The sequence below is a fragment of the Hetaerina americana genome, unplaced genomic scaffold (assembly GCF_022747635.1).
Source record: "Hetaerina americana unplaced genomic scaffold, ioHetAmer1.1.p SCAF_7, whole genome shotgun sequence".
Lineage (NCBI taxonomy): Eukaryota > Metazoa > Arthropoda > Insecta > Odonata > Calopterygidae > Hetaerina > Hetaerina americana.
In genome coordinates, this window is record NW_027287316.1 from 75,447,349 (window position 1) to 75,471,887 (window position 24,539).

Here is a 24,539-nt window from a genome sequence, read left to right on the forward strand (position 1 = left end):
GGAACGGTGCGCCGATAACATTTTTTTGTACAGAACTCCCAGAAAGAAGTTCTTTACTCAACTCAAGGAACACTGGATAAAGATTCAACGGAAACCTTGTGATTATCTAACCTTCTTCTCCCGGACCGCGCGCCTTATAATATTACTCCCATGCATACGAGATCTCTTGGTCAATGCATATGGAGCTTGCGAGGGGCAGTGACGGATACACCTGCCGAGTTGATCGGTTGGAGGAGAGAGACGACTGGAGCTGACCCGGTTATTCCGACGGGCTGAGACATTCGATGACTAACGCTAAGGTTGTGGCACGACCCCCACCCCTGGGATGGGAATTCTCCCGCAAAAGTACATGCCAAACACCGCTGATCTACGCGGAGGGAGGAGTTGGCACACTAGCTTGCGATCTAGGCGGTCTAACATCTTTTGTGACTGTGAGGAAATTGATCCTGGGCGAAGAGAGTGTATCTGGATGACGAAAAATGAAGCAAGCTCAAATAAATGGTCAATTATATAGAAAAAGGCAGTCAGTACAATAATAATTTCGAGACTTGAAACAATTTCTATACGCAATTCATTTTCTTCGAATGTCACCTCTAACCTTTGACCAGTGATCCCATTAGTTGTGTAAGTGCGGGACAGATATATTTCACCGAGTTTTTGTAATGGTAACTGAGAGATGAAAACAAGTTCTTCGTTAGACAGATCCTGGTTTCGAGAGCTTGTCTTCCTGTTTTTTTTAATTGCAATCCCAATTTGTGATAAGAAAGGTCGATTATTTAAATTCACGACTGTGGCAATCTCTTGGGCACTTCTCATCCATCCACGGCCTAACGCACCGATACAAAATATCGTTCTAGTAACTCCATTGATCTCCATAATGAACTTATTTCTCCTGTGTCTTCCTATAATTTTACATTAGACATGTTAATTTTAAAACAGGAAAAAATATTAATATGTTTTAAGTGTAAGTAATTAATATTTCTGAAGTGTGTGTAACAATATTCGACGGCCGTACCTGAACATTACAGAATGAACTTTTACATACACGTTTGTATGAAACGTATCGGGAAATGTTTCGGAAAAATAGATTCATTTCAGATATTGTTTCATTGCCTTAAAAATTCTTCAAAGTAAGTCCCTTGAGCGTCGACACACTTTAGCCAGCGAATTTTCCACCACTTGAAGGTTCCCTGTTAGGCAGATTCCAGAAAGAACTTAAGGGTACGCGTACGCCGTTTCTTTGACGGCACTTAGGTTCCCATTGTGGTCTCCTTCGAGTGTGGATTTCACTTTTGGAAGTAGGAAATAGTCTGCTGGTGTAAAGTCATGACTATAATGGGGTTGGGGAATCGTCGCGATGTCGTTGTCGAAGGTCTTCGTCAGCAGACACTCGACTCTGCTCTCTTGGTCGTCCGTCCAAAAACCTTCGGGATGCGTTTAACGCAAATATTTCGCATTGCCAAATTTTAAGTGATAATGGTGTGCACTGTCATCTTATCAATACCAATACGATATCTGCGATCATGCGCACACTTAAACGACGGTCTGAATTCAGCACTTCACGCACACGTAGGAAATAATTGTTATCGATACATTTCATGCAAACCTTTTACATGCGTGGATACCCTTCACTCCGTTCCCTTTTGGAATATCATTACCAGGTGATCTACCGGTTAAGGTAGGTTTTGGATGGACAAAACTACCAAACAAATATTTTATTACTCCTAACAAAACACAAAATCCATCATCCTACTCTATATCAGGTCCCTCTTCATCTCTGAGTACTTTCTTCCTCCCTTCATCCCGTCCAACATCCCTATCCTGTTCCTTCCCTTTCCTCTTTTGCCCAACATTCTACCCTCTATCACAGTCTTCAACATCCCACTGCCGGTCAACACCCCCTTCATCCACTTTTCCTGCCTCCATAGGATTGCTTCCAACAAACCCCTCTCTTCGCCCACCATACCAAGTACTTCCTCATTTGTTTTCTTCTCTGTCCATTTCACCTTCTCCATTCTTCTCCACACCCACATTTCAAAAGCCTCCAGTCTACGTCTATCCTCCTGCTTCAATGACCACGTTTCCGCACCGTACATAGCTGCGCTCCATGTCAATGTTTTTACGAGTCTTTTCTTAACATCCTTACTCAATGTCCCTGTCATCAACTCCCTCCTCCTTGTAAAAGCCTCTTTGCCTAGTGCAATTCTTCTCCTTAGTTGCTTACTACTTTGACCATTTTGGTGAAAAACACTTCCGATATACATAAACTGGTCCGCCTCTTCTAGGTTCTTAGCTACAATAAATGATTTCAATTCCCCATGCCTTCTGCCTCCATTCATTTTGTCCCACAAACCTATTATTTTCCTCCCCATAACTACATGAATTAATTTTGTGATCCAAACTAAAAATATCATTAATAGATATAATAGCCAATGAAACTTCACTACACGGAGTTGGATCTGTATGTAAGCAAGGAGAAGTACAAAATCGACCATGAATTTTATGTATTAATTGTAATTGTCTACTCTACATAATGAATCCGTTCAAATATACTACTGCTACATTTGCTGTTTCATCTTTAAAATGCAAAATGTGGTCTACTTTCTTTATCATTTAATTTAATAAAAACTTTTTTATTACTTAACCATTATGATTCATTGTCCCAGATATTTATGGCTTTAAGAAGCCTGATACACCCCGAGTACTGTGATAGTCAATATTGGAACACTGCAGTTGTATTTATATTTATTCGTTAACGTGCATTTTTGGTTCAAAGCCAGAAGCGAAGTAATCATTTAGTGAAAGTGTACGTGAATATATAATATGTTTATACACATATACCTCTCAAGTAATTCCCATATTATGCGGCAAAGGCGTCATTTTAGGTAACAGTAATGAACTTTTTCTGTTTTACTAATGTATTTCATGCTGTCCCAGCCTGGCGTGCTTACTTTAATTGAGGCACACATATATACTCATGATGCAGGTTGCAGTTTGTAGCCTGTAGTTTGCCGAACTTCTCCCCTCTATGTCTAAGTGCACCAATTCATCACCAATCAATATCCCGATGTCTTCATTTCTTGTCTCCCCAGTCCACAACAACATCTTAACATTCCATTTCCCTATTCTAATAGTTGTTTTAATTCCTGCTGCCATCAATTGCGATGTAAATCAAGGATTTTCAAGGATAAAAAATTGGGGTCTCTGTGGTAAATATTATTATTATTATTAAGGGTAATCTACTGCTTAAGGTAGGATTTGCTTGGACCCTTCCACCAGAAAAGTATCTTCTCTTGTAACATACAGAACCCAACATCCTGCATCCATCATTTTAATGGGTGAAATAATTGAGGTGTTTTGAAATTTCTGTCTTCGATGGTGCTTTTAGCGTGACACCATCACTCAAATGATTGCCTCACTGAGGTCAGCCATTTAAGTGATCCTGCCATCCTCTTCTTCCCACCATTCACATCGCTTCTCTTTTGCCTATGATTTACTTTCATGCTCGGTAACTAATCTCAAAAAGCTCTCATATAGCATTAATTATAAGGGAAATGAGCTTTGAATTTGTATTTCAAATCAAAGGCTCACTTTTTGCCATGTACTGATAATGTTTGACATCTTATGCAGAGACTATTATGGGGCGCTTGCTTTATTTCTATTTACTAAAATTGGAACCTCCTATTTTGGTTTGGCAAATTAATATAACTTATATTTGATCGTCTACAATTTAAGATGGGTTTTTGATAGACACAAACCGAACATCCCTACACATCCTAGCTTCGCCTAAAAAAAATTTGATGGCATACTACAATAAACCCTTCTTCAATGCCGCATACATTTTACCACCATTCATTCCGTCTAAAATGCTCATCCTTTTTCTCCCTCTTTCTAGCTTGAAAATCATTCTCGCCTCTTTCAGCGTCTTCAATACATTAATATGGGCCATCATTTTCATTATTACGAACACATTCCACAATGGAAAAAATAAACCCCAAACTTTTGAAAAAAATATCTCTATTAAATTAATTAAAGGAAGCCAATTTAATAATGAAATTAAATTAACGAGAGGAGAATTATGATGATATCAAATTTAATTATGATTAAACATTAAACCATAATGAGTGGAAAAGGCATAAAAAACAATTAGCAGAAATATTCTTTGATAGGTATCTTCTTACCTTCGAACTACTTTGTCCATTTTGGTTCATGCTGAATAAAATAAACAATTTTTACAAAGTCACAGAATTAAATGAAATACATGTATTTTCATTTAAAAATATTTCTGGTTGAACATAAACTGACAGAAAGGAGATGTCATGAACATGACAGAAATAAAGGAGATGTTATACAACTTTTTCATTAAAGGTTCGCTTTATGTAAGAAATACAATAAGAACACCTCTCTTGGAATGAAGTGAACATTAATGGAGATTCAAATAGTGTTCAGAGGAACAACTGAGTGATGAATATATTCTTGAATGATGAACAAACCACATTCTCCAGGGCACTGCAATGGAACTAAAGTCAATGAATACATCTTTATTGTTCTATTGGACTAGGAAAGAGATTGAAAAATGTGGTATGTGAATGTAAGTAGGGCCAAGTCCTTTGTTCATGAGGATGGATGTATGATGGGAAACTTGACATCTTTGGCTATTTTTCTTCCTCATTTTCTTATACAAGCCTAGCCTTGGCAGCACGAAGAAGGGGGAACTTGGTCACACTGCAAACTCCTCCAAAATCATCCAAGCTGATGTCCCACATGGCTATTCCTCCTAATCCCTTAGACTTTGCATAAGCAGCCTTGGCTCCAGCAAAGTCAAGGTCGTCGTAACCAACCCATATGGGATTGTGGTCGCCGCACCTGTGAGCATAAGGGCCCAGCTTCCTGGTTGGGTCGGGGAAGTTACTGAGACCAAACATGTCACCAATGCCAGGGTGTGAGATATTGTGGCAAATCTCGTAGTAGGCCAGCATCCCCAAGGTGTTGGTGTAGGGACCAACCTCGCCGGGCCCCTCAGATGTCGCTGGTGGCAGGGCGGCTGTGGGCAGAACGCCCTCAGGCAGGCGCCAGGTTCGGCCAAATGCGGGGATCCCGAGAACTAGCTTGCGTCCAGGAGCTCCCAGGCTGAGCCACTTCCTGACCATAGAGTCCGCCGAGTTGAGGTGTGGGTCATTGACGTAGAGAGGAGCAGGTTGGCTTGCCTTCGTCTTCTGCCTGAACGGAGTCACATTGTCGAAGGCCATGAGGTGGATCTGATCGACTTGACTCATGATGGAATGCACGTCAAAGTAGGCTGAGACATTGGTGGTAGGTGGGGATGTCACAGTGATATACAAAGGTGTTGAGCTGCGGCTGAAGGCTGACTTAGCTTCACGGACAAGTGCAGCAAATCCATTGCGCCTACGGGTTGAGACATCATCAGGTTCCGGCTTGGCTGTTAAGGAATGGTACAGCATTAGTTTAAGTGTAGTTATCATGGGTTCAATTTTTGTAGCAGAGAGAAAGGCATTGCCTTGGAATTTTCTTTTAAAGGTTCTGAAGGGATTATGAGATGATTCATTTGGCTTTCTGAAAAACCTGTCCATTTTCTGACTACACTTCCATTTGGTATTTTGGGATTTGATGAAAATTGTTAAACACTAACAACTGATCAAGAGCAAACTTTGAAAAAGGTATGTTAGTTGAAGCACAAAGAGAGACTATCTATATATTCGGATATATATACTTCAAGATCTGAAGATACTGATAGTGTTGCATAGGAAATGCCATCATAAAATTGAGTGAATATAGTGTAAGCCTCAAAGGACATGTGGTAAATATATATCACTAATTTTACTTTTCTATGTCACAGAACCAGCTACAGTGATTTTGAAACCATTAATACAATATGAAATTTCCAGTAAAAGTCGCTGAAAAGACCTAAATTTGAATCCTGGACCATCCACTTGCTGTATACATACCATACCCCTGAATCGTTATTTCAATCTACTCATAAAAAGTCATAATGAATTGAGATCTTTCAGCAATAAAGAGCCAAATGCCATTTCTTTTTGGGTGTTTTTTGAAGAATTTCACTGGATTCACAGGCATTTAATATTTTTTTCCACTTCAAGTGTATTTCTAACAAATCTTCATAAAGAAACCGAAAAAATGTCTTTCCTCTTCTTTTGGACCAAAGTCCCAAATTCCATTGTTCAAAAATTAAAAGACAGGATTGAAGTTGGGTCACCATAATTAAATCCATTCCACCCACAGTCAAAATTTGAGTTAATCTGTGCACTTGGGGTTCAAAAAATATGGATTCAATGCTACAGACTCTCAGTTGAAGAAGAATACACTCTCGAGTAGCAGATCTCTCAAGCTTCAAAATTTAAGCGGCCAATCTAGCGTATCGATATCCTTACCTTTAGGCTACCCGTCACGTGTTTAAACGTACGGCGGGCGAAACGAGGCTTCATGTCAAAATTGTGGGCGAACCAGAGCCTGGTGTTTACTAGACGAATGTTTGCTATTCGGTGACAAATTTTTCTGTCCACGAAACTCCAGGTCAGAATCTGACCTGAAGAAGGCCTAGGGTCCTTTCACGTATTATCTACGTGATATTATTTGCATAATTAGTTAGGTGTTAATACGTAATATTTTACGTGCTAAATGGATTGTCAAGGAAGGAGTATCAGCAGGCTGTAGAGAAAATCATGGATGAGGGTAAAGAGCTAAGTACTGCAGAAGAAAAATGGGAATACATCAAAAAAGGGATATCGAAAGCGGCAAATGTTAGGCAAAATGAAGCACAAGGAGTTAAATAATAAATTGAGGCGGGCAACAAATAAAGCAAAAGAAGCATGGTGGAAGACGTAGTTCGAGGATATGGAAAGTTTGCATATGAACGGTGAAATCGGCACGCTATACACCAAGGTTAAATCGCCATCAGGAAGTTCGAAGGGAAGATTGTTGGGAGAAATCATAAGAAGACAGTAGAAATGGATGAAGGGCGTATTGATCGGCAGTGGGATGCTGAAGACTGTAATAGAGGGGAGAATGTTTGGCAAAAGAAGAATGGGTAGGAATATGTGTAGGATAGGGATGCTGGATGGTATGAAAGGAGGGATAAAGTACACATAGATCAAGAGGGACTTGATGCAGAGTATGATGCTGGATTTTGTTCTGTCAGGAGTAACAAAATATTTATTTGGTAGTTGTGTCCATCCAAAACCTACCTTACCGATAGATTTCTTAATAATAATAATCATATATGGTAGGTATATATGAGTATTTATTAAAATGCATAAATATTTTAGGGTATGTTGGGTAGGAATTTAGTGGTGACAGTTGAGGCCTGGAATTTCAAAAATCGTAATGCTAATATGCACGCGGATTCTCAAGTTCTCACCTCTATATTGGTGACTGAATCGGATAGTGATTTTAGGATGGTAAGAGAGAAACACTGGTCGAATGAAAGGTTGTGGGAATTTGCGTGCGAAGGGATAGGAAAAAAAGAGGGTGAGGCAGAATTAAAGAAGTAACGGTGATTGTTCATGCGGATGGACAAGGGGGTAATGCATTCGCCTATGTAAAATGAAGAGAATTGCTTGCATGTCAAAAGATATATTTCGTTTCTAGATAGGCAATCAGTTTGGGAACGAGGAGGGTCGGCAACGGTGGGATTTTGGGAGCAGATATGATGAGTGGACATGTTTTGTACTGGGGGCGGTAGCGAGTAGGGGAAAGATGAGGAAATTTGTCGGGGGGGGCGCCAAGAAGTTGTTGGATCTCAGAATGTTTCCGAGACGCTGCTTTTGGTCGTTGGAAAGAACTCGACTTAATCCTTCAATAAAATCAACAAATGATAAAGCGGTGATCGCCCGTAGTGGAACCCAGTTTAATGTCTTTGAAGTGGAAGGAGAGAAATAGTGTGTCTTGAGAGACGGGTATCGAAATTCACTTACTATCAGATCGACCGGATCCGAACTTCCTGCGTACGCTGTGCCACCACTGTCCCAAGGTCCCCCTATCCTTCTTGAAGGGCTCCTTGGGGAAGGGCCATGCAAGGTCCATGCCGTCGAAGCCGGCTCTCTTGACCAGAGCACGGGCTGACTCGATGAAGGCGTCACGCTTTTCGTGGTGCTCGATGAGTGTCTGGTAGGGCTCGGAGGCGGCGAAGTAGTCGGGCTCATCCGGGTCCACTGGGTCCAGGCCCTCCGCGAGGCCAGCGGGCCAGATGCCGACTCCCAGGAGGATGGTCAGCCGTGGGTTTCTTGCCTTGAGGCCGGCAATCTTTGTGGGGGGGGGGAGAGAGAGGAAAGGAGTAAGTTACCAGCATGATCGAATTGGCCGGGAACACCAAATTCAAGCTATGCACACGAAAGGTTATGGGATGGACTGCAGATTTTCACGGTTGCAGATGCAAAAGTGGCAAAAGGTCCCTTCCATTCCGAAAGTTCCGAAAAAATAATTTCAAAAAATTTGTTCCAATTAAGTAGCATATTTTTCCAAGATTTAAAACAAATCTCATAAAAATTAAAATTTCAGAAAAGTTTCAAATAAAACAGAACGGATTAAAAATGCAAATTTAATCCACCATTAACTAATATTCAGTACCGTAATATGTGCACTTACTCTAATCTAAGACATGAATCAAACTTCGCAGATTAAGGATACGCAGAAGGAAAAATGCGATGGCCAGTAATTGGCAGAGGAAATAAGGGGTTTTTTCCGAAATATCCACTAGTTTTCAGCATGCATGCTGAGGACATGTTAAGGGTAGCAGAGGCAGGACTTGATAAATCAGCTGTGTCCTCAGGATCACGGATATCACGGTAAACCACTGCATCGTCGGCAAAAGAATAAAAGAAGTCCGAAAGCGCTTCCCTGGGGAACACCCGACGTGACTTCTACGTACTGCATTTGAGCTAACTCTTGCAATGACTGTGAAAAAAAAGTAAAACCTTAATATGGAGTGCAGTGCTTTATGGATATGAAACCTGGTCTTTGAAGCTAGAGGATGTGCGTCGATTGGAGCCTCTTGAGATATGGGCTTAGGAAAGAGTGGAAAAATAAGTTGGGCATAATAAGGATGGTACGATTAACAGGCAATACAGGACGATGCTAAAAAGTTTTCAATACGGTGGCCGAAAAGAGAAAGTTGCAGGTGTAGATTCGAAAAAGGCAGAGATAGTGGGAGGAGGAAATATTGAGAGGTTGGAGTATATTAAAGACGGTGATAGAGGGGAGAAAGCTGGTCAAGAGAGTAAGTTTTTGGACATCATGAATAAGTAACGAATAAATGAAGAAAAAGAGAATGCAGGGCAAAATAAGGAGCTCTTTAGAAACTCAGAAATTAGTAGTTCTTAAGGGCTGTCCAAAGTCTAGCCTTTAAATAGATAAATAGATAGAATTGCTTGAGCGACTTTAATGTAAGACATAGTTACTTTGGTCCACCCCACTTCTTATTAATAGTAAAAATGATTAATTTCTGTCTATTGACGTTAAGTATGTTATAATTTACTTTTTGAGTTTTTGATATATATATATAAATATATATATATATATATATATATATATATATATATATATATATATATATACCCCGCAGATTTCAGGCTAATTTACTTTTCCTCGATAGATCAATGGTTAGAGCATTGGCAAGTCGAAGATCTGGGGTTCAAGTCGTGTTCAAGGAAGTTTTTACGCTTGTGATCCGCTAGACTCCACTTTCCCCACCATTCCTGGTTCGGTTTTTACAAGTGTATCTGTTGGTTTTCCTTTTAAATATATATATATATATATATATATATATATATATATATATATATATATATATATATATATATATATGTATATGCATATATATATATACACCCCGCAGATTTCAGATATATATATATGTATATATATATATATACACGCACACACACTATACAGGGTTCGTCCGGAAAATAAGTGTACTGACTCCTGGGCTGGACGCGCCGCTCCAGGCGCGCCCAGCACCGCTCTGACGGGCTGCGATTGGAGGGGGGTATGTTGGCAAGCGACGCTGAAAAAGGCAGTCGGCTCTGAGCTGTGGTGTAGTGAGGAGCTCTGTTAACGCGAACCTCCACGCTCGACCCACGTCACGGAACGCGATGCCGAAGTTTTTGGAGCAGCGTTATTCCATCAAATTTGCGGTAAAGCTTGGGAAATCGTCTACCGAAACTGTCGGTATGATTAACCAGGCTTACGGGGAGTCAGCCATGTCCAGAAACATGATCTTTCGGTGGCACAAGATGTTCGTGGAGGGCAGAGAAGAGGTCGACGGCGAGTCTTCGAGAGGTTCCCGATGATGCCTTCGCGGGAGCGTTCCAGGAATGGGAACGCCGCTGGAACAAGTGTATCGACTCACAAGGGTCCTATTTTGAGGAATATTAGCTTAAGATATGTAAAAGTGCAATAAATTTTTTTTCCTGAGCTCAGTACACTTATTTTCCGGACGAACCCTGTATGCCTTCAGATATATGTTGAAATTCTCTGGTTATTTTTTTCGGTAGGGCCAATATTACCCCAACATGTGGTCACTTTGCCCATTCCCTGATGGTCACGAGCAATTTTCGCGGAATCAATTGAAATCGCAACCAACCTCCATGTAGTTGCCTCGGCCAGATTCGAGGTCAAGTTCGGCATTGTAGGGTTGAAGGTGGAAATTCTCGGGGTTGAGTTTGGCCGGTCCGTAAACCAAGTGGGTGCAGAGGGTCGGGTCGATGTCAGCTGCCCTCATCCTTCCCTGACCTGCGAAAAGATTATAGTTCGATTAAGGTGCCATCAATGGTATTGCTCTCTCTCTCTCTCATACCAGTTACATATCGTAACTGTTTTTTTTTACTTTTATCCATTGTCAACAATACCTTGCTCTCACCAGCCATGAAAACAAATATATCTAATAGGCAATAGATAATTGCTCAAAGCCTGTGAGAAACACTCTTTCAGGCCTTAAATTTCGAAAATTCGTCGTAAAAAATGAGTTTAACAGGTCAATTAACACAGAGGAGACGACAGAACTTTGGATTGGATTGATGAATGTCAACGGGATTGGATTGATGAGTGTCAACGTGAAGCTGGGTGTCAATGCGACATTGGATGTCAACGAGACAATGGGTGTCGACGCGACTTTGGGTGTCGACGAATATTGACAGAGACCTCGACATTATTGACATTTTCAACACCGCCATCGTCTTTGACATTGTTGGTATCGATCGACATATCGAGGAGGGATCGACATTGCACTTGTCTCGTGTGGCGACACCAATAAGTTGATGTCGCATAGCCCTACCCTTCGCTTCGTCACCGTCCAAAATTCCCTGAGAGATTTCAATCGCCCCTTCCACCTCCCAGACCCGTAAAATACAACATTCCAGCTTACTAAATATGGTATAGTGATTCCGTTCCGAGCACAAAGTGTACATGAAAGCTGATCTTCATGAATTTTTTCCAAGGCCTTCCGACAGAGTGATTAATTGTCCAAAAATTAATAGACAATGGAATTCACAATAAAACACACAAGTTAGGTAATAACCGGTGATCGAACCCTCTTCCGAAGATATAAGCTGAAAATCTTGACACATCATTTAAGTTGGAATTGTAGCGTCTACATTTTCAATGGAGTATACCAGATCCGGCAAGTTTCATTCACAAGAAGAACGGTGTATCAATTTACAATAAGACCAAGTAAGATTTGGAAATGGTCGGAAAAAATGAGGACTATATCTTATGGAATGAAGATATATTATTTTTTTCAGAGAGAACGGAAAAATCGAAATGAAACTTCTTTTTTCCGACTTGTTATGACTTGTTATGTTTTAAAAAAAGCAGTCTTTTTACCATGCCTCCAATGCGCTCTGCTGTCGTAATAGCAGACCACTTTGTAATCTTGCTGAGCGGCAACAATGGTCGCCGAAGCGGCCACGGCCAAGGCCAAAGCCAGCAATGTTCTCGCCATCATGATGATCTGAAACGGGAAATGGATAAAACTTCTTAAAACAGAATGGTTCTTCGGTATTTAGTAGTTATTATGGGAGGCGACAACAACTTGAGGTCATTTGCACCATTAGCGGGTAATTTGGCAAAGAATAAGGAGAGGTGGGGTGAGGGAAATATAATGGTCGGTCAACAATCAAAGCCATTGATGTCGGTTGCCGCCGTCGGTTAACCGAAGGAACAGTAGCACTACTGTTTCTTCCGAGGAAGACGGAGCTAAATTCCGTCGAAGTTATTAAGAAATAACTTGTGAGTATTCTTTTTATTTGTTCTTATATTGTTTGTTGCTGTCCAAGTTTTCTATTCAACACTTTCGTGTTACTTCGACGAAATCATCTATAGATATATATATATATATATATATATATATATATATATATATATATATATATATATATATATATACATGTATATATATATGTATTTATATATATATATATACATACACACACACAAACACCTATATAAGTGTATCTTCGCTAAATCTCGCCAAATATTCCATTTTATGCCTTAATTAGCTAGCCATAATAACCTCGCGGCCCTCGGCTAGTATAAGAATGACTTAATTTTTCGGTCGTTAAGTCAACCACCCAAGCATAGAACTACGCGGACGAAGAGAAACGTTCCCCTAGTTAACAAAGGCCTTGTCCTTCCCACTATTAACGAGAGGAAGGAAGCGATTTGAATTACTAATTCTCGAAATTCTAAGGAAGATACCTAAAGTGTATACGATGGTGATGACCAGAACCCAAGCAAAGCAATCAAATTGCCGAAAGTCGATCTTTAAAAAAATAAACAAATAATAAAATTTCCTTCTTCACTCTTTTTTATTCTTTGAAATCTCACCTGATTATAGGCAATTGATTTTGTCGGTTATTTACAGGGATTTTGAAAGGAAGTAATCAGTTTTACAGAAGTGAATGTCCTCGGAATGCAGAACCAAACGTGAAAATATTGATTACCTTGACAGGATTAATGGGAGAGAATCAATAAATTATTAAATCAATGTTATATTCAATGTTTTATAACCAAACTAATCTAGGGGGTCCAGGAAAAACATGATAGTATGCGAAATGAGATCACACACGTGAGATTCAATAACTTAATCCAGGTTTGTAAGTCAAGTTCCCCAAAAGTAAAAACCGTCTCGAAATACTCGGTAATACGATTGTTTTTCAATGATTCTGCTTTGAATCGAGCATGGTAACAGTTTTTATTCACAAGTCGGACGTTTTCGGATGTTCCTTCAGCAGTATTACGCGGCGAATTATTCCAACAAGACTCCGACAGACAGGGTTTTGGAAGAAATGAAAAATATACCTGAAGTATGTTATTCATTTCTTCTAAAAAAATAAAAAGTGTTTGAAGCTCTCGTTATTTAAACCTGAGTACATTTACATGGTTTTCAAAGCAAATATGAAAAATAAATGACAGAAATTTCTATTACGATAGCCATTAATTACTACTGTACATTGAATACAATAGACTCAAAGTTCCGTTCCTGCACATCTTAAAGAACATACAAGCGCCTGCATAGCTAAAAATGTTTTCTATGGACATTATCCTATGGTGAGAGCAATATACTTGTGCTAAGACAGTTGGGACACCATATAAAGAGTAATTAATGATATTATTTGCCATTTATCATATATATATAAATAAATATATAAATATATATAATAATAAATATATACATATATATATATATATATATATAATTATTATTAAGTAATCTACCGATTAAGGTAGGTGTTGGATGGACACAATTACCAAATAAATATTTTGGGACTCCTAACAAAACACAATCCAGTAACATACTCTGCATCAAGTCCTTCTTCATCTCTGAGTACTTTCTTCCTCCCTTCATCCCGTCCAACATCCCTATCCTGTTCCTTCCCTTTCCTCGTTTGCCTAACATTCTCCCCTCAATTACAGTCTTCAACATCCCGCTGCCGGTCAATACCCCCTTCAGCCACTTTTCCTACCTCCATAGGATTTCTCCCAACAAACCCCTCTCTTCGCCCACCATACCAAGTACTTCCTCGTTTGTTTTCTTCTCTATCCATTTCACCTTCTCCATTCTTCTTTACACCCACATTTCAAAAGCCTCCAGTCTACGTCTATCCTCCTGCTTCAATGACCACGTTTCCGCGCCGTACATAGCTACGCTCCATGTCAATGTTTTTACGAGTCTTTTCTTAACATCCTTACTCAATGTCCCTGTCATCAACTCCCTCCTCCTTGTGAAAGCCTCTTTGCCTAGCGCAATTCTTCTCCTTACGTCTCAACTACTTTGAACATTTTGGTCCCAAGCACTCCTGAGATACATAAAATATTCCACGTGCTCAATTTATTGCCCTCCTATTTTAATGTTTAGCTTATTCTTTCTCTTACTGGAAAATCGCATGACTTTTGTTTTATTAATATTGATTCTCATTCCATATCGATCGCACTGTATTTCCAATTCACACAGCAATGCTTGAAACCCCTTGACTAACTGACAAACTAAAGCTTGGTCATCAGCAAACCTAACTGATTTTACGAATTCCCCGCCTACCTTCATTCCTACCTCCAGTTCTTCCCATTCCTCTTTAATCATTTCCTCTGCATACAGGTTGAACAGCAACGGCGATAATGGGCAACCCTGCCTTACACCCCTTCCTAACACTGCCCAACCAGATTCCCCGTTTCCCACCCGCACCTGAGCAGTCTTAGACATTTACAGGTTACGGATTAGCCTCCTATCTAGGAGTAGCTCACCGGAAGCTTTATATAATTCCGCAGGAATGTTATATACCCCCACAGCCTCATTTGATTCCACTTCCCTTCTATGTCATCGTCGAGTATGCCTTGACCTATGCTATCCTCTAAGTCGTATTCTCTTTCTATGTCAAACCTTGTTGGCCTAAGTTCTTTACCATAGGGTACCTCTATATATTCCTTCCATCCCTTCTTACTTCCCGTTAATGTTTTAACCTTACTGTATAGCGCACCAATTTCACCCCTCCTCAGCAAACCCCTTACCTCCAGGTTGATTACTGTGTTTATGGTTATATATATATATATATATATATATATATATATATATATATATATATATATATGAGAATAGGCAAATAAGATCATTAATGACTTTTTAGATGGTGTCCTAACTTTGGTAGTACAATTATAAACATAATCATATAAATATAAACGTAAAAACAGTAATCAACCGATAGGTCGGTTTTGCAGGTGATGATGGAATTCCCCAAGTACGTCGTGTGAAATTCACACAACAGTGCAGGGGGGGGGGGCTGTTTCCTTCCCTTTGCCGGTTTTGGTTTATACATATGTGTAAAAGAAGGTCGCGGTAGTCCAGGGGTAGAGGGTTGGATTACTGAGGGCCCGGGTCCGATTCGCGGGCAAGTCTCTCCGGGCACACCTTCATTACAGCAGTTGTCACCCCTCCCATACCAAGCGCTCCCTCCCTTACTCCCTCTCTATCCGCGGTCACCGCATTTGCAACCATCCCGAATCCCTTAAGAAATACCTCAACAACCTTCACCACTCCCTCCTCCAACGAGGATACCCTGATTCCCTCCTCCATAAAAAAATACTTAAACATTCCTACACCCCCAAGCCTGCCTCAACCACAGACTCCCAGCCTCTCTCAATCTGTACTACCTACTTCCCAGGCATTCAGTCTCTCAAATTCATCCTCAAAGACCTATTCCCCATCCTCAAAAATCACAACACTTCCTCCAACCTTCTTCCCAAATGCCCCTCTGTCACTTTCAAACGTCCCGCCAACCTAGCAAATATCCTCAAATCCACCAGGCCGCTCTCAAAATCCCCTCACACCCCCAGAGCCATACCCACTCCATGTCATCGAGCAAGATGCAAAACCTGCCCTATTTTCACCACTCCACCCCACTCCATCCCACCATTTAACTCTCTCCCGCCCTTCCCCTATTCCTCTTGCACTTCCAAGAATGTAGTTTATCTTCTTACCTGTAAACTCTGCCCGTCATTTTACATAGGCCAATGTTCCACACCACTTAACATTAGGATTAATAACCACCGCGCCTCGTGCAATCCCTCCTCCCCGTCCGCGGGTCTCCCCATCCCTAAACATGCTTCCCATCATAATACCCCTTTCAACCTGTGCTACAATGTTTCCGTCCTGGCCTCCCTTCCCACATCCGATAACCCTATACAATTAAAAACACTTGAAATGGCATTCATTTACATCTGTATGGCCTATCAGCATCCGGGCCTCAATGTCGTTCACTGATGGGAGTGGCCTAAAATTGTTACTTTGTGGAAGCCCACCCTCACCCCTCCTTCGCCTCCCGTTCTCCCCTTCTCCTGGCCCCCTTCCCTTTCTCTCGCACCCCTCACCTCAACAACTCCAGCAGTCATTACTTCTATATCTTCAGAGGAAGACGGATTGTTTCCGTCGAAATATCAAGAAATAACGTGTGAGTGTTCTTCTTTTTTTGTGTTTCTATATTGTGTGTTACTGTGTATTGTACTATTCGGCACTTCTGTGTTACGTCTACGAAAGCATATATATATATCTATATACATATACATACATACATATATACATACATATATATATGTATATATTATATATATATATATATATATATATATATATATATATATATATATATATATATATATATATATATATATATACACACACACACGAAGACATGGGGATGAATGAATCAAGAGACCTTCCATCTAGACCTTTTTACAAAGTCATCGTTCGACTTCATTAACGGATGACAGTGCGCCACAAATCTCTTCACCCCCAAAGATTTCGCAGGCGTTTTCGAGAACTAACCTTCTCAAAGAGGAGGGAGAGATGAAAAAAAGAACAAATAATTCCCCTATCTAAAGGTCACCGCATGATAGAGCAAAGTGGGAGACATGAAGACTGATCGCTTGACGTGACCAATGAGGGGGTCATGACAGCGACACATGCGCGCAGATTAAGTCTTTGAAAGGGGTCGCGGCGGTTAAAAGCGACGACCAAGTCGAACGACGTCGGTCGGTCGTCATGCCAACAGCGGCCACTATTATGGTCCTTCAATTCAAACAATGAGGAGTGCGCGTGCGCAGGGTGCGCAATTCCGCGCGGGAACGTTCTTCAAACTCCTCCCCGCCCGACAAATCAACCCAAAATTTAAAATATCCTCGCGAACACGCTCGCGTACGAAGTCTTTCGAAAAGAATACGTAAATCTGGACCTGGGAGGTCAATATAAGGTCATTTGGAATAGAGGTGGAAAGGTGTCTACTAAGGTGTCACTCTAGCATCAACCTACATCCATGTATTAACCCGCAAGTCGCCGCATGGGCGTGTGGCGGTGGGTGTCAAGACACAGGCCTTTCATGAATAAATTGTCTTTTCTTCATAGGGGAATAAGTCAATATATACAAGTCGCAAACAATCGCAGGAGCTGTAACGAACATTTCATTGGGAGCACTTGGGATATCCGCCGCACAGCTCCGACTCATCTCCCTTGGATTGATTTTTATCCGTTCGGGCTCCTAGAAAATTAAATGGGTGGCCAACGCTTTGAATATTATTATGCCCTAGGCCGCAGAGTTTCCTCATCGGCTGCAACAGCAAGTAATAGACTTGTTTGCCGGCTATCAAAGACTTTTAAAGTGACGGGACTGAATGTAAAGGATGAGTATGTCGAAAAGGGAAGTAAATGTTATGAAATTATTTCGATTATTAATGCCTCTACCAAGTTTTGCGAGTAATTTATTGCATAACCCTCGTTAATGTAAATATACATTTACTCATGCATGAATGCATCAACAATCACACGCACCTTCGATCGTATATGCGATACACATGCTGCAATTGCTGGCGTGTTTGAGCGAAGTTTTTAATTTTCTTAGTTATTGTTTAAATTTAAAAAGTAGGGTGTAGTCGCGTCTAATTTTGTTACTGCTACGTATCGTTTGTGGGAATAACGAGTACTTGAATCTGTCTGTGACGGTATTTATCTCTCTTATTTATTTCCGATGGTCGAAACTGCCAATGCTGAGCCATTATGATTCCCACAGTGGCCGCTGGCACACTCGGCTGTACTCTACCCAATGTTCATTAAGTGTTCCATTCTCCCTTTGTGACTCAATGGGCTCCTATCAAGTAGGCAAAAAAGCCTACACGAGGAAGAGTGAGATTATGACAGGGCAGTTGAGTGAGGACGTAAACTAGCTATAATTGATGACTACAATTTAGTAAGAAACGTATTTCGACCCTGACTTAGGCATAAATATGCTTACGAAATTATCGCTTCAAATCAGAGCAATACTTTTTGCTGGATTTACAATTTCTTTTCTTGCCACCGCCCGTGAACGTTGGACCATGATTTAGACATGGAGGCCCTTCTTTACGTGTTTGGAGAGAGAGTTCCATTCGGCAGAAAAAAATTAGCATCTGCATTACAAACAAAATGAACCTCTATAGTATATTAGTTGCTACCATTAACTGCGATGGAGCAACAAGTAAATATCAAAAAACATCTCCAATTGAGAAGGAAATCACACACCATTAACATGTTATTTTCGACCCGGAGAGGCTGAAAACGATTTCCAAACTCTTATTTGGTGCTTATTTATCACTTAAAGAACATCGCTGAAGATTGCTGTAAGTAAAAAAAATCACCGCCGGTAAAAATCCATTAACTACTAATATGATGGTAAATAATACTACAATACTAGATGAATTTTAGTTCACAGTTAATATTTTCTAAACATCCCATTATCTAACTAACGTACAATTTGTGTTGATGATTATCAGCCTTCTTCTACAGGTCTACAATGTAAATGGCATAACAGGAAATTATCCTACATCAAAAATATTTTACTACATTCTACGGTGCAATTGTTTGTTACTTGATGGTACATGTATTTGCATGTGTGTAAGTTAAAAGGATTTTTGCATGAATGTATACGCCACTATGGGTATAGGTTTGCATGGATGTGTTAATTTTGCATGTGGTTTTGCTCCCTTTTACAGGTGGTGGCCTAACAGCCCCCGCCACACGCCCTTGCGGCGGCTTGCGGGGTAACGTGTTGATGCATCCCATTTCCTCCAGCACATCCGTCAGTCTAAGTACTTATTCCTTCCTCGCTGCAATTTTTTCCCTTAAACTTGGCGGAATTCCCCCGAATATTTTCCAATGCCTTAAATAACGTTTTCTCCCATTGATACCAGATACTTGCCGCGTATTCCAAATTCGGCAGAGCTAAAGAGTAGCAACATTTGTCTTTTACTATTTCATCACTTTACCTAACAACTTGCCTAATGAAGCGTAGTTTCTTCAAAGGGTCACCGGCATTGGGGCTAATATGAAGAAAACATTCGAAATGTTCGCGAGAGGGGGGGGGGAATTAAAGAAACTAGGTTTCAACAAAAGAATGAGAGGTAAATATGCGAATGAACAAGAGAATGGATGGCGCGCTCTTTGCATAAATCAGATCTCATCTTCGGACACGTACGAGAGAGAGAGAGAAAATTAGGGATGTACAGAATAAAATTTATCGTTAAATCAGAAAAAAAGTATTTATTAAGTTAAACGCAACGAAAATTGAAAAATAAAAATAGTCCGAGTTTAATTCCCACAGTTACATAATATTTTTAAGTCCTTAATTAATTTCTTCCTGTAAAAGGTCATTTCGGTGCGATGGAAACGTCGAGTCAAACAATGCCCGGCCAAACTCTTAAAGCAAAATATCGAATCGATGTAAAGTAACGAATCGATGTGAAATTCTAGTCTAGAAATCGACATTATGTGAACTGAGCATTTCTTTGTTTTAATTGTAAAAGATAGCTCACCGATATAATTCACAAAGAAACTATTTTGTTAACTTTGTCTACCTGGAGAGGGAACGTCGAAATGGAGGTTATGTCACGTACGAACGTGGTTTTTCTCGAAATCTTGCTCAGGTTAAGTGTTCTTGTGTCTCGTACCAGATTGAGACTTTGCCGGATCGGTGTGGATAAGACTTTGTCATCATCAGTAGGGGGAAGCGAATATCTTCACCCTTCAAATTGTCGGAATACTACATTTCCAATCCGGTTCGGAGACCTGTGAATTCTTCAAACAACTCCGTACTCATTTTCGATGCGAGAACACGACGATGTCTCGAAATTTAAATGGAAAAATATGATCGAAAGTCAATGATCATGGAGTCCTTAAACTTCCCGAGTTGAAGCCTTTAAATGACTTTTTTTTTCATTTCTCAAGGCGAAAATTTTCATCGTAAACTGTCCTTCAAGTGGGCCGTATCCCTTGGGGACCCCTTGAGAGACTTGCGTCCAATTTCCAAATCACCAGTCTCTCTATCTGAGACTCTATACCCTTGTTCGAATTCTACATTCCAGTTCAATAGCCCACTTATCCTTAACTTGGAAATATTATGCAAATAGATAACGTTCCTATGCTCCTCTAATCAAAACAGTGATGGTTAAAAAAAATTAATTTTTGGATTGTAAACTCGTATTGTTTCACTAATTGAAACCTAGTATTGGAAAGACAAAAAATAAACTTTTTCCTTAGAAATTTGCAACCTAGAACAAAGGAGTCATACAAGAAGGTAAGGAAACTCGAAACATAAAAATGTTGTTTTTCTAGAAGTGCTAGAAAGGATTTAAATCGCCAGTTTTTGTGAACAAAGAAAATCGAAGTGTTTCAAGTCAAAGCAATATTTAAAAAAAGATCATTTGAGCAGAACCCTGTTTACAACAACTTACTCAATTTACTAACGGCCATTGCTGAACAGTAAAGTGAAATGAGTAATATTCCTAACTATTAACAAACCACAACCACTTTCTACGCATCCCATCAATGTTTTTATCTATCGACCATCAAGAGGTGAGCATTGATGATCGAATCGAGGTTTTTTTAAAAGCGTCTAGTGTAATTTAGTTTTTTGTATCATATCAGTAATACCTGCATTCCAAAATTTCCATGCCTAACATCGATTTGATTATACGTAATCACCAAAATAATATTATTTACCCACGAGAGTATATTCCATTATCTATTTAAAAGGGCATTACGCATTAATCCTCCCAATCAAGCACTAGGTGCTGGATTGATATTTTGTTACTTTTCCCGGAGTATGCCTGGTTCTTTTCACAGAATGAAATTCCTACATAACGCCGTCACCGAGTACTCAGTGGAATACAACTACAAACACAGTGGGGAGTTTTTTCAAGTGACAGTTGATTACCCTAGTATTTCTTTCCATTCATTCCAAAAATACTGTTTAAAGCCCATAATCCAAAGGTTTCCGACGAATGAGGCAGAATCAGTCGATATTTTAAAATCATATAAGGCGTTTAAAATTATAAAACTGTCGAAAAAGTCCGGTGACATTATTCTTGTCGTGAAACTGAAAGTGTGGGTACGGTTGCCTCATGAAAACCTGTAACCTCCAATAAATGAATTGGAAACGATCACTCTATCATGCCCGCTATATTATGCAAAATCCTTGGGTTATCGTGCACTTGATTTATAACGATTGCACGCGAAATTCATTATTTGGGGCCGATCAACCATTTTATAACTTCCAAAAAAGATAATTAGTTCTTTTTTATAGAACTAATTATCTTCTCCTTCCCATTATGATGGACTCTTTTATTAAGAGCTTTGAGATGCTTTCATATCGATCTTCGTCATCTGAAATTGGATTTATTTGGTTTAAAGAACGACAAAATTGATTAACAATCACTGCACGTTCCTCGTGATCCTTTCAATTATTGCATACGTTCAAAATGTACGCGAGTTCGCGGATGACGCGAAATTAACGTCATCAATGCTTCTCGAGTCAATTTCCTTCCACCACAGAGGTGTTATTGTTTACTAACCATGATGCACCGCGATAATGCGTCATTATTTTTTTGTAAGTAAGCAATTGAAAGAACTGGCTGGGTTGAATAAACTAGGGACATCCAGCTATTCCAATACCATCTAGTTAGAAATTTTAAAAATCGAGAAACGCTATAGAAATCCTACTATCGCACATATTTTCAACGAAAGGTGATGCTTTCAAAGAGTGAATTTTGACCATCATAGGTGAAACTGTAATAGAAAATTACAAGGATGACCTTGCTCAACATTGGAAAACTATCCAAGACTCAAATGTTTGAGAAGGAGGACATTTAACTGAAATCCCACACATTTCCTTATAGAAGATTAATCCCACGCTACACCATTCATTTTCCCAAAGGAGTAGAATGAAGACATGAGTAGATGTCACAAATTCAATACCAATAATTTCCGCCAGAGTGATCACGTAGGCAAGAGCATGGCTCAACAAATACTAAGTCCAACTAAGCATACAAAATAAGAGTTTATTCAAAGGCATCGACCAACATTTCAAATCCCATACAATATATTCGAAATTTTTAAACTTTCCTTTTTAGCGTCCCATTAGAGCCGGGCTTGTGGGACGTCGTTATCCATCCAAGGGACACTTTTTTAAATCCTATATCTCATCGAAGCCGAAACTGTTTCCACTCTCAAACTTTCGTGCTAGAAGAATTTTTCATGCTAGCGAGACTTGTTTGAAATGATATCGAGTATCATAACAGAACACTGGAATACTATAATACGAGTACTATATAATCGTATATTTCCACCACGATTTCATGATCGAGTGATCATCAAGATACAATACAGCGAAACGTTTTGAGGTGCTTCTTTGTTTATAAACCTCATAGAAACAACAAAAGTACGTTTCACTCGTGAGCACCCACAATTTCCACGAATTCAGTCTTGGCCCAAGGATGATAATTAACCATATTGATTCCAACTTCACGAAATAAATAAATAAAAGAAATTCATTCCAAAATCTTCGGATTAAAATCTTACCACGGAAATACAAGTTTCGAAATCGTACTAAGCAGAGACGTACCCAAAGGTTGGTTTTTGATACGCGAGGGTAAAATTCTTCCCCAAATTAAGTCCAGTATACCGTATTAAATTTCAAATGAACAGAATAGTAGGTGGGGAAGTTCTTTTCTCAGGGGTTTCACATAGAGATCTAGCACATTGAAAGTTCACACAGTTATAGAATTAAACTTGGGCCTTCCGTTCAGTACTCGAACTAGGCCCACCCAATAGACCACCACGACCCTTCCAAATAAGAAGACCAACGAGATTTGAAATAACAAGACAAAAGGAAACGAGCTATTTAATGTTCGCGAATATCTTATTATTATACAGAGCGAAGCAAAGTTAAGATATCCACCGACTGCGAAAGGGTCCGTCCATAGACCGGTAGGGGAACGACAAGGGCTAAGGAAACACTTGAGAAGGAAGATGTCCTAACTACTCCACTTACCTCAGTAAACGCTTGGTACGCGTGCGGCAACTTACTGAGCAAGGAACCAGCTTCGCGGCCCGCTGATATAGACCTCGCCCTTCCCCTGCACTCAACCCATTCCTCCGCCGCTACAACCACGCCCCGAGCGGCGATAAAGCCAACTGACCAAGGACCTTCGACGGTAATCCCGACCGGCCGCCCGCAGACAGATCTTTACACGGCGTTCGGAAAAACCCCGATTCCTTTTTTAGTTTCCTTAATGTTTTCAAGACCGCAGCCACAATATCCCCCACCTCCAAACTCAAGTCTACCTCCGAACTCTTGCTAATTCGCCTATGCTAAATTCACATGCCCTTACCATTCTCATTATCGCCTCCTCGGAGAATTGAAATGAGCATTGGCCGGCACGACGGCCAGGCAACTTGACGGATCGCGGCTGGCTTTCTCCAATTTGATGAAGATAAGGCCGCAAAAGGAGTAGCCGAAAACAAAAGACGGGAACGGTGGGCCGATTTAATTTTTTGCGTGCAGAACACCCCGAGAGAAGCTCTCTACTCAACTCAAGGAACACTGGATAAAGATTCAACGGAAACCTTGTGATTATCTAACCTTCTTCTCCCGGACCGCGCGCCTTATAATATTACTCGCATGCATACGAGATCTCTTGGTCAATGCACATGGAGCTTGCGAGGGGCAGTGAAGGATACACCTGCCGAGTTGATCGGTTGGAGGAGAGAGACGACTGGAGCTGACCCGGTTATTCCGACGGGCTGAGACATTCGATGACTAACGCTAAAGTTGTGGCACGACCACCACCCCTGGGATGGGAATTCTTCCGCAAAAGTACATGCCTAACACCGCTGATCTACGAGGAGGGAGGAGTTGGCACACTAGCTTTCGATCTAGGCGGTCTAAAACCATTTGTGACTTTGAGGACATTGGTCGTGGGTGAAGAGAGGGAAAATGAATGACGAAAAACGAAGCAAACACAAAAAATTGGTCAATTCCATAGAAAAAGATGAAACAATTTCCACACGCAATTCATTTTCCTCGAATGTCACCTCTACCCTTTGACCAGTGATCCCATGGGTTGTTTACGGAACAGATATATTTCACGGAGTGCTTGTATAGGAAACTGAGAGATGAAAACAAGTTCTTCTTAACACAGATCTTGGTATCGAG

The 24,539-nt window shown here is 40.3% G+C and overlaps 1 protein-coding gene across 1 annotated transcript; it reads right to left on the reverse strand.

The window, feature by feature from the left end:
* Positions 1 to 4,248: 4,248 nt before the first annotated feature.
* LOC139696388 (chitinase-like protein EN03) lies at positions 4,249 to 23,513 on the reverse strand. Its single transcript, XM_071595135.1, has 5 exons — positions 23,376 to 23,513; positions 11,857 to 11,983; positions 10,619 to 10,767; positions 7,953 to 8,280; positions 4,249 to 5,440 (listed from the first exon to the last, which is right to left on the reverse strand). Exons 2-5 carry the CDS (start codon positions 11,975 to 11,977, stop codon positions 4,677 to 4,679), a joined length of 1,362 nt encoding a protein of 453 aa, XP_071451236.1. The 5' UTR covers positions 11,978 to 11,983; positions 23,376 to 23,513; the 3' UTR covers positions 4,249 to 4,676.
* Between the last annotated feature and the right edge of the window lie 1,026 nt (positions 23,514 to 24,539).

Bases quoted from the DNA above. Each gene is read 5' to 3' on its own strand.
- LOC139696388 (XM_071595135.1), bottom strand. From the start codon at position 11,977: ATGATGGCGAGAACATTGCTGGCTTTGGCCTTGGCCGTGGCCGCTTCG. The intron at 8,281-10,618 runs GTTGGTTGCGAT...CCCCCCACAAAG, and splicing joins GCCGAGGCAACTACATGGAG to ATTGCCGGCCTCAAGGCAAG. The intron at 5,441-7,952 runs GTAAGTGAATTT...ATTCCTTAACAG, and splicing joins CGGATCCGGTCGATCTGATA to CCAAGCCGGAACCTGATGAT.